Source organism: Ailuropoda melanoleuca, chromosome 10 (genome assembly GCF_002007445.2).
Source record: "Ailuropoda melanoleuca isolate Jingjing chromosome 10, ASM200744v2, whole genome shotgun sequence".
Lineage (NCBI taxonomy): Eukaryota > Metazoa > Chordata > Mammalia > Carnivora > Ursidae > Ailuropoda > Ailuropoda melanoleuca.
The window spans coordinates 45,194,559-45,206,262 of record NC_048227.1 but is presented as its reverse complement, the minus strand read 5'-3'; the positions used below and the strand labels follow the sequence as shown (position 1 = coordinate 45,206,262).

General features: G+C 36.9%; 1 protein-coding gene across 1 annotated transcript; it reads right to left on the bottom strand.

The window, feature by feature from the left end:
- Window positions 1-778: 778 nt before the first annotated feature.
- Window positions 779-1,459, bottom strand: LOC100469339 (activator of HSP90 ATPase homolog 2). The gene is given in 5 exon segments (XM_011226306.3): window positions 779-848; window positions 850-1,045; window positions 1,048-1,307; window positions 1,309-1,411; window positions 1,414-1,459. Coding segments are annotated over 5 exon segments (675 nt in total).
- Between the last annotated feature and the right edge of the window lie 10,245 nt (window positions 1,460-11,704).

Here is an 11,704-nt window from a genome sequence, read left to right as displayed (position 1 = left end):
TGTAAAAACATGAAAAGAAATGAATATGTTTTAAGGTTTTCATTTTGAGTTTTTTGTTTTGTTTTGTTTTATTGTTGGTTTTTGAGTTTTTTGTTTTGTTTTGGTTTGGTTTTCTTATTGTTGGTTTTTCAATAAAGAAATAGTGTCCGTATGCAATTTATTATTTTTTCTTCCTGAACTAAAACCACAGGTGAAAGTAAACCAGCTCAGACAAATTTTAGCTTGGGAAACTTCAATTAATTTCAATTATCTGTACTCAGGGACTCAACCTCTTCCCAGAGCGCATCTATGGGAGGTAAGATTAATACCTGATTTTGGGTTGCTTGCTGCTTTTAACTCAATGCAGAATCTAGCTATAGTAAAGATTGAAACTATGTTTTAAATTTCCCATAAGTTCATGGATTTCATCCAATATAAACTAATAGTTTTTGTTTTCTTTTTAAAAAGTAACAATAGGGAACAAGTAAACTTGATGCCTTTTCTGCTTACAGAAAGTAATGCCCTTATAGAATCTTCCAATTGACCATTTAAGGTGGTCAGCTGCAGTAAACCTTTTATTTCTCAAAATGCTGCTTCGGACCAACAGAATTTCATGCTCACATCTTTAGAGACAGAAATTCCTTTACATTTCAACTGTAATTCCATTTGCCCTGCAGCAGACACAAAATTCAGTGCATGGTGTTGCATGGTGTTCTTTCTAGCTAGTTCTTACATCTCCATTTCATGATCTTTTTGTTAACAAGTTCACATATTCATCAGTGATGTGCCAATCAAACATTCAGAATTTCCCTCCCTTTTCAGAAAATTTTTGTACCAAATCTTTCACAGTGAAGACGCTGCACAGCTGTGAACAGTTCCATCACGAGTAGTGCCACAATGGAAATCCTTATTCCCAATGTCACTGGAGATGAGGCCTGCAAGGTATTCTCGCTCAGTTTCCTTTTAACAGTCAATTCTTGAGTTGCCAAAGTTTTCAATGGTAAAACCATTCCCCTTGTAAATTCTGTCTTAAGTGGCTTCAGGTAATCTCCAGGGACCTCCCTGACTTGGTGGTACCTGAGGTTCTGTTAATATCCTTCAATATATCCCCAACATCTTTCTTTTTACTCACATTCACCTCAGTGTCATCTACTTCATTTTCTTCAGAGAGATTGGTTATTTCAATCAATCCTTTGTGCTTCACACCAGATTCTTTACTTGTACCTTTCCAGCCCAGTTTGGTGTTCCACTCATAGAAAAAAATTGGCTTTCCTTTGTGGCTGCTGCTGGAAGACTTGCCTTCTACTTGCTTCGGTTTGAAGATCTGCATTCTCTACAACAACATCCACCAAGATCTCACAAAGCTTCCCCTTGGACGGGTTGGTGGCAACCCATACTGCCCAGTGCCAGATATTGATGTTGGTCCAACCTCCTGCTTTTTCACAAACCAGGCTGAGTCCTCTTGGCCCCATTTGACCATGTCTACATGGGCACCAGGCCTTTTTAAGGCTCAACATATGATCTATCCTGGAGAATGTTCCATGTACTTGAGAAGAAAGTGTTTTGTTGCTTTTGGATGGAATGTTCTATGTATGTCTGTTAGGTTCAGTTGGTCTAATGCATTATCGATTTTCTGTCTGGTTGTTCTATCAATTGTTAAAAGTGGGGTATCAGTGGTACCTGAATGGATGAGTCTGTTGAGCAGCCAACTCTTGATTTCAGCTTTGGTCATGATCTCGGGGTCCTGAAATCAAGCCCCATACTAGGTTCCACACTCAGTGGGGAGTCTGCTTGAAATTCTCTCTCTTCTGCTCCCTCTGCCCCTCCCCCTGCTCTCTCTCTCTCTCCCTCTCCCTGTCTCTCTCTTTCTCAAATAAATAAATAAATCTTTAAAAAGAAAAAAGGAAGTGAGATATCAAAGTTCCCTACTATTATTGTATTGCTGTTTATTTCTTCCCAGGCCTGGTGCTATTTGCTTATATATTTAGGTGGTCTGATGTTGGGCACATAAATATTTACAAATGTTATATCCTTTTGTTGAATTGACCCCTTTATCAGTATATAATGACCTTTCTTTCTTATTACAATCTTTGTCTTAAAGTCTATTTTGTCTAAGTATAGTTACCCCTGCCTCCTTTGGGTTTCCATTTGCATGGAATATTTTTTTCTATCCCTTCACTTTCATTTTGTGTGTCCTTAAAGCTGAAATGGGTTTCTTGTAGGAAGCATATAGTTGGGTGTTATTTTATTTATCCATTCAGCCTTTCCATGTCTTTTGATTGGAGAATTTAGTCCATTTACACTTAAAGCAATTATGGAAAGGTATGGATTTACTATTGCCATTTTTTAAATTATTTTGTTACTGTTTTATAATCCCTTTGTTCCTTTCCTTTTCTCTTGCTTTCTTCCTTTGTGATGTGATTATTTTCTATAATCATATGCCTAGCTTCCTTTCTCATTATCTTTTGTGAATCTACCATAGCCTTTTGCTTTGTGGTTACCAGGAGGTTTACATAAAACATCTTTTACTTATTTTTTTAATTGAAGTATAATTGCCACATACTATATTAGTTTCAGTTGTACAGTATAGAGATTTGATGGCTATATACATTATGAAATGTTGATCACAGCAAGTATAGTTATTCTCTGTCATCACAAAGTTTTAACGATATTATTGATGGTATTTCCTATGCTATACTTTTTGTTTTCATGATTGATTGATTGATTGATTTTTAGGTTTTTATTTATTTATTTAGAGACACAGAGAGAGAGCATGCAAGCAGGGAGGGGGACAGAGAAAGAGGAAGAGAGAGAATCTCAAGCAGACTCTGCCCTGACCATGGAGCCTGCCTACGGACTCCATCCTACAACCCTGAGATCATGACCTGAGCCAAAATCAAGAGTCCAATGCTTACTTGACTGAGCCACACAGGTGCCCTTGCATGACTTACTTATTTTATAATTGAAAGTTTGTACTTCTTAAACCCCTTCAACCTATTTCACCCATCCCTCTACCTACCTCCCCTTGGCAACCACTACTTCATTCTATATAGTTAAAGATCTTATATTTACAATGGTATAGTTTAAGCTGATAACAGCTTAAATTTGAATGGATAATAAAGCTCTACTTTTTAACTCTCTCATCCCCCCACACACATATTAATGTTTTTGATGTTATAATTTACATCTTTTTACCTTGTGTATCCATTAACAAATTGTGGCTATATATTTTTTTAATACTCTTGTTTTTTAATGATCATACAAAGTGGTGATTAATTTATTCCATCAATTTTAATCAGAGTCTATTTTATTTTCACAGCAAAATAATTGAGCACAATTAAACAATGTAATTGTTCAGCTTTCACCCACATTTTTTATATAGATCATTTAAAGATTTTATTGAGTAAATCATTTTGCAAGTTTAAAGAACTATTATTTCTGATCAATGTACATTGAACTGCTAAGTATGACTGCTCTGTACTCAATGATGTCTAAACATGGACTCTGTAACTTGAAGCCTTTTTAAGGTATTTCTTTAACTTTTAAAATTATTTTTCATAACGAACTATTGTTGACAGACTCAGCTTTAAAGTTGAGATACTTGGGGCACCAGGGTGGCTCAGTTGATTAAGTGTCTGCCCTTGGCTCAGGTCATGATCCCACGGTCCTCGGATCGAACCCTGCATCGAGCCTTGCATCAGGCTCCTTGTTCAGTGGGGAGTCTGCTTCTCCCTCTCCCTCTACATGCTGCTCCCCCTGCTTATATTCAACTCTCTCTCTCTCCATCAAATAAATTTTAAAAATCTTTTTAAAAAAGTTAAGATACTGAAGTTATCATTGGGATTATAATGGACTGAGTGAGATTCTGAAAAAGGTGATGTTTCATGCTGAACCACTCATGATGATGCAAGGCCCTTTAGAAAGAAGCAGCTTGTATTTGCAGGGCAGTTTCCCAGGTTGATTTTGCACTCTGTGACTCAGGATTCTTGATAAAGATAACTTTCCAATGTACGAGGGTGTAACAGAAAACATTTTTAAATAACATGTTCTAACAAATTGAGTTAACTGAATTGCATACCTCATCTTTCTTTTTCAAATCAATTTTATATTAATTTCTTTGCAGAATCCTAGACTGTGCTTAGGTGTTTCTCAAGGTCATGCAGAGATCTTGATGAAGAACTTGGACTCCAAGGTCATAGAGAACTTGGTCTAAGTGCTGATAATATCATTTAACTGGTTTGTGAGTTCAGGAAAGTCACATAACCTTCCAAACCTGCATTTTCTCATGTATGTAACTGAGATAATAGATCATAGTACCTGCCTCATAGGATTGTGGTGAGAGTTGAATAAGAAATTGCATATGAATGTTTATCTCATGACTGCCACATGGAAAAGACTGAATAAATGTTAGCTAATAAACCATTATTTATTTGATAGTGTGACTTCCTTCAGTGGTTTCCTTACAGAAGTAGCAAATAAAAATGAAACTGGACCCGTATTCCTAGAATTCAGTCAATTCCATAAACTCATGTCTACACAAAGCTGCTGATAGAACTACATTCCAAAGTTGCAATTCAAAACAGATCTGCTTTGTTGTGTACATGACAGTGTACACATATCTATACACATGTGTTTCCGCAGTCCTACTTGCCAGATGTGTTTTAGCTTCTATAATACAGGTACAAATAAACTTAGATTTTGTTGCAAGATAAACTACACAGGCAGCATGATTCGAAGCAATTGTAGTAGGTGGCTTCTGAGAAAGCTAAGCACAAATGAACTCTATTTCATTATGGGGTTATGTTAGAGATTTTAGGAAGACTAAGTCTTGATGTATTAAACTTCTGCATTGCTCCTTTGAGTTCTGTTTCAAGGTAGATCCAGATGGAAATAGCAAAAAGGAAGTGCCCATTCTATGTGTATACCCTGTGTGAGAACCTTGGCCATGCAAAGATATTTGTTCTTGAGAGAAGAAAATGGCCTTATTCAATATCTCTTGCACATTACATGTGTGCATTTCTAAAAAGGGAAAACGAAACCTGGTAGCAAAGCATAATTATAAATGGTAATCATTACATTTTCATCATATTTATGCAATAAATAAGTGTCAAAACTAGAGTTTGGGATTTGTAGTATGCTTCCCTCCTGTACTAATATAATTTATTTTGCCCTTCTGCTAATGAGCCTAGCTTTAGATAGTCATGAACATCAGTCTCAAATAAAAATTAAAAGTCAGTATATTACATTTCTCCTTCTGTTCCCTCTGCATATTACATTGCTCCATAAGCTCATTGATGCTGGAATTCTATCTCTCCATCGGCACAATTTTCCTCTGTGGTATGATGCTATGAATATTTATGGTACCNCACAAAGCTGCTGATAGAACTACATTCCAAAGTTGCAATTCAAAACAGATCTGCTTTGTTGTGTACATGACAATGTACACATATCTTTGCACATGTGTTTCCGCAGTCCTACTTGCCAGATGTGTTTTAGCTTCTATAATACAGGTACAAATAAACTTAGATTTTGTTGCAAGATAAACTACACAGGCAGCATGATTCGAAGCAATTGTAGTAGGTGGCTTCTGACAAAGCTAAGCACAAATGAACTCTATTTCATTATGGGGTTATGCTAGAGATTTTAGGAAGACTAAGTCTTGATGTATTAAACTTCTGCATTGCTCCTTTGAGTTCTCAGTTTCAAGGCAGATCCAGATGGAAATAGCAAAAAGGAAGTGCCCATTCTATGTGTATACCCTGTGTGAGAACCTTGACCATGCAAAGATATTTGTTCTTGAGAGAAGAAAATGGCCTTATTCAATATCTCTTGCACATTACATGTGTGCATTTCTAAAAAGGGAAAACGAAACCTGGTAGCAAAGCATAATTATAAATGGTAATCATTACATTTTCATCATATTTATGCAATAAATAAGTGTCAAAACTAGAGTTTGGGATTTGTAGTATGCTTCCCTCCTGTACTAATATAATTTATTTTGCCCTTCTGCTAATGAGCCTAGCTTTAGATAGTCATGAACATCAGTCTCAAATAAAAATTAAAAGTCAGTATATTACATTTCTCCTTCTGTTCCCTCTGCATATTACATTGCTCCATAAGCTCATTGATGCTGGAATTCTATCTCTCCATCGGCACAATTTTCCTCTGTGGTATGATGCTATGAATATTTATGGTACAATAAAAATAATATAATAATAGGCATTTCCTAAACTTGTGCTGCATATATCTTCAGACAGGAGCTGGGAGGGCTATATCTGTTACCTCCCACTGGAGAAGATCTTTATGTCCTGTGAAATAGCTGGCTGTCCCAAAGACCTTCACTTCCATGTGAGTTAAATGGCTTCTGTACTGAAAAATTCTGAGAGGAATTTTTTCTTCTTCCATATATAGTTTTGACTATCATCATCTCTGAAACATTGCCAGATTTTTCTTACATTGAGTAGGCTTCAATTGATATCCTTATTCATCCTTCCTATGTCAACTACTACAATTCATTCTTTTATAGCCACCTTAAATCTTTAGTCTCTAAAATTCCAGGGTCCAGAATTCTCTGAGCAGACTATTATCTTGCTCAGTGAAGCGGGACTGTTTTACCCTCACTCCTCCTCCATCACCTTAACTGACTGGATTTCTTTTCATTTATAAATTTAACTCGAATTGTTTTCTTTTTTCAAATATTTGCCAAACTTTCTCATTCCAGCCTATTTCCTCACCCTGATATCTGCTTAGCTACACATAATTCTCCTAATTCTGTGACTTTCAANTTATTTTGCCCTTCTGCTAATGAGCCTAGCTTTAGATAGTCATGAACATCAGTCTCAAATAAAAATTAAAAGTCAGTATATTACATTTCTCCTTCTGTTCCCTCTGCATATTACATTGCTCCATAAGCTCATTGATGCTGGAATTCTCTCTCTCCATTGGCACAATTTTCCTCTGTGGTATGATGCTATGAATATTTATGGTACAATAAAAATAATATAATAATAGGCATTTCCTAAACTTGTGCTGCATATATCTTCAGACAGGAGCTGGGAGGGCTATATCTGTTACCTCCCACTGGAGAAGATCTTTATGTCCTGTGAAATAGCTGGCTGTCCCAAAGACCTTCACTTCCATGTGAGTTAAATGGCTTCTGTACTGAAAAATTCTGAGAGGAATTTTTTCTTCTTCCATATATAGTTTTGACTATCATCATCTCTGAAACATTGCCAGATTTTTCTTACATTGAGTAGGCTTCAATTGATATCCTTATTCATCCTTCCTATGTCAACTACTACAATTCATTCTTTTATAGCCACCTTAAATCTTTAGTCTCTAAAATTCCAGGGTCCAGAATTCTCTGAGCAGACTATTATCTTGCTCAGTGAAGCGGGACTGTTTTACCCTCACTCCTCCTCCATCACCTTAACTGACTGGATTTCTTTTCATTTATAAATTTAACTCGAATTGTTTTCTTTTTTCAAATATTTGCCAAACTTTCTCATTCCAGCCTATTTCCTCAGCCTGATATCTGCTTAGCTACACATAATTCTCCTAATTCTGTGACTTTCAGCATGGCCACGTATCAGCCTCCCATTTATTCTCCACCGTCTTTCCTCTTATCTAGTTTATGAATATGGCTAGAACTCATTCCATTTCCCATTAATGATTACTACAAAAGTCAGAGGTTGTTGGGTTTTTTTTTATCCTATCAGCTATTAAAGAAATTCTGAGGTTCACCTCGAATGAACATCCTGATATTCTTATTATAAAATTTCAGGGAATTGTTTTAAAGCTGTAAGACACCTCAAAAATACTTCTTTAGCAATTGCTATGTGTGTGTGAGTGTGGAAGAGAGAGAGAGGTGGAGACAGAGACAAAGATAGAGATAGTATGCATTTTAATACACATTTTACAGGTAATGTTGGGAGACAATTCTTCATGGGTCTTTGACATTTCTGCATGTCTTATGAGCAGAGGCTTAGGCCTTTGCTCTGGATTCTTATTTCAAGGATGTTAGCATAGCANGGCACAATTTTCCTCTGTGGTATGATGCTATGAATATTTATGGTACAATAAAAATAATATAATAATAGGCATTTCCTAAACTTGTGCTGCATATATCTTCAGACAGGAGCTGGGAGGGCTATATCTGTTACCTCCCACTGGAGAAGATCTTTATGTCCTGTGAAATAGCTGGCTGTCCCAAAGACCTTCACTTCCATGTGAGTTAAATGGCTTCTGTACTGAAAAATTCTGAGAGGAATTTTTTCTTCTTCCATATATAGTTTTGACTATCATCATCTCTGAAACATTGCCAGATTTTTCTTACATTGAGTAGGCTTCAATTGATATCCTTATTCATCCTTCCTATGTCAACTACTACAATTCATTCTTTTATAGCCACCTTAAATCTTTAGTCTCTAAAATTCCAGGGTCCAGAATTCTCTGAGCAGACTATTATCTTGCTCAGTGAAGCGGGACTGCTTTACCCTCACTCCTCCTCCATCACCTTAACTGACTGGATTTCTTTTCATTTATAAATTTAACTCGAATTGTTTTCTTTTTTCAAATATTTGCCAAACTTTCTCATTCCAGCCTATTTCCTCAGCCTGATATCTGCTTAGCTACACATAATTCTCCTAATTCTGTGACTTTCAGCATGGCCACGTATCAGCCTCCCATTTATTCTCCACCGTCTTTCCTCTTATCTAGTTTATGAATATGGCTAGAACTCATTCCATTTCCCATTAATGATTACTACAAAAGTCAGAGGTTGTTGGGTTTTTTTTTATCCTATCAGCTATTAAAGAAATTCTGAGGTTCACCTCGAATGAACATCCTGATATTCTTATTATAAAATTTCAGGGAATTGTTTTAAAGCTGTAAGACACCTCAAAAATACTTCTTTAGCAATTGCTATGTGTGTGTGAGTGTGGAAGAGAGAGAGAGGTGGAGACAGAGACAAAGATAGAGATAGTATGCATTTTAATACACATTTTACAGGTAATGTTGGGAGACAATTCTTCATGGGTCTTTGACATTTCTGCATGTCTTATGAGCAGAGGCTTAGGCCTTTGCTCTGGATTCTTATTTCAAGGATGTTAGAATAGCAAATACCCTCAGGAAATAGAGGTAATTCTTTCCTCTGGAGCAAGAGCAGTTGTTTGGTTGGTTGGTTGGTTTTTTGTGGTGGAGTTTTTTGTTTTGTTGTTTGTTGGTTAATTTTTGTTGATTTTTGTTGTTATCGTCTTTAATACTACTGTCCAGTATAACAAAAATATCTTTTCCTTTGGGTAAAAATTAGGCATGCTTTCTACCTATTTGAAAGGATTTGGTTTCTCTAACACATGTTTCCTCCCTTGTATTGTAACCCAACACATATATAGATATCATGTGAAGCTCTTCATGCTACCCTATGGGAACTGGAACTTGAGGAACCAACATAAATAGTGATACTTGGGCTATAACAGTCACTGGAAATAATAAAATCCTTTGTTTTTTATCCAAGAGATCGATTGCTGATTGATTGTCTTCTGTGATCATCCATGAAAGTGAGGGAGAATAATTTGTTAGGTGAAATCTCAAAACTCTCCATTTTTCTGAGAAATGGGATGCTGATGGAGATGTGGCTTTCTGCAAGAGGAAAGATTAGGGTCTCATTGGCCAGTTAATAGAAGTAGAGGAAAGTTCATGTATGGTCAAGTATGTAAGTAGAATCCTCCACTTTATTACCTTTTAATTAAGAGGAACTGTGGAGATGTTTTCCGGCAAATCTTAGCACATAAGTATAAAGACAACTATTCATATGATGCCCTGGGTGCAGCTAATTCTCTTGTAAGAGGTGAAACTGGGCTCCTATCTGGTGATCATCTTCAGGTCTGTGGGTTTGCAACAACTGGTACTAAGATTTGTCCTGCGGTTTGATGGCAGAAAGCTCCACTGACTTTCATTCAAAAGAGATGTTCCGAAGAAGAATAGAGGGAAATTTATGACCACTGTGGGATGAAATCAAGCAAAGTATTAGAATTTTTGCTAGTTGACTTGGGAGATGAAACATGTGGGATATAATGCTTGACTTGGGGCACATATGCCTGTTAAGGAAGAGTGGCCATTGATGGGTTGTCTTATGTCTTTGTTCCTTCTGCAATGTAGTATGTCAATCCTAGATCCTTTCAGAGATGACAGTAAATGGCATCAGGCTTTTTTGCAGTGGGTCCTGGCTACTATGAGGGAACTTTGGCCCTTTAAAGGAGATTTCCATGGGAAAGACAAACTCCTTTGAGAAACTCCTTTGACCAGTACTGGGGCTCTTACTGCCCTGGATGAGCTTTACAATGCTGATGAAACTGACACACTAATGAATGAGAAATGGACCCAAAGAAATCTGGATAAACTTGTTTAGCAAGCCATGCCACCTTGGAAAACTCCCATAGGCCTATGTAGAAACCTTACAAGAACTAAAGAGTTGTTATTTTGATAATGGGGCTGCAGATGCCCTAAGTTAAGGTGAAATCTGTAAGAAAAAAAAAAGGCATTATTGTGTATGTCAAATCCAAATAAATCAAGGGAAATAAAGCCCACAGCCTCAATCAGAAAGCAATGTGACAATGGCAGTTGAATGACGGGGTCCCCAAATCTAAAATATATGGTGTCAGTAAGAATGGTCTTGCTGCTCTTATGAGGCTTTGGGTGAACTGAAAACGTAAGAGGTTCATTTGGTTGAGCTGCATGACACAACCACTCTATTCAAATTTGACAGCAAGTGTGCCTTGCCTTCTAATTTCTCTAAGCTCTCTGATTCCTCTCTATTCACTACCCTGACTTAAGCCATTTTGAGAAAGATGATTTTGAATGAGTTCTAGGTGTCCCTAACCCCAAGGAGAACCAAAGGCCATGCACACCCATCTAGGTAAGCTGGCAACTTTGGAAGAATAAAGAAACTCATATTTATATAATTGTTTTGGAGAAAGATGCCCAACTCACAGCCCTTTCTGGTTCTGTAGCTATAGTGGTATCCAGATTCAGGTAATAAAATTTGGGCTAGGTACACATTGGAGAAGGAGAGCTAATATATCCTTGTAATGGGGCTCTTTGGACCGATTCAATGTAATATTGTGATTTTTACTGAGGAATGTATAGTAATGTATGGTAATGTTTTATACACATTAATGCATATTAACGGGCATGCTGTGAATACTTATAAAATCCAGAGTGGACTGTCCCAATCAGGAAGTGTAATATATAGGAAAGTGCTAGTGGTACAGGTAAATCACTTCCCATTATGTCTGCCTACCTGATACACCCTATCCTACTCAGAGTGGTCCAACAGAAACAATATATAATCCAAGGAGGACAAATGGAAATCACAGCTTTGGTTAAATCTTAAAGAGAGCAAGAGTAGGTTGCAGTGTTAACACAACAACCCTATATAGCCAAAAAAAAAAAAAATGGTAATGGGAGATGGGCGTTTACAATGGAGTATGGCCACTTGGATCCATTTGTTGCTGCTGTAGTCCTATAAATGAATCCATTGAACAGACTGATGACACTAGATGTGTTGTGTTGAACATCGCAAACACCTTCTTTTCTGTCCCACTGGCACCCAAGGACCAAGACCAATGAGCTTCCTGTAGTAAGGCCTTCAATACACATTTGCAGTAATCCCTCAGGAATACATAAGTTCCCTTGCCATTTGCCATCAAGGATTGAGCCTGGGTAA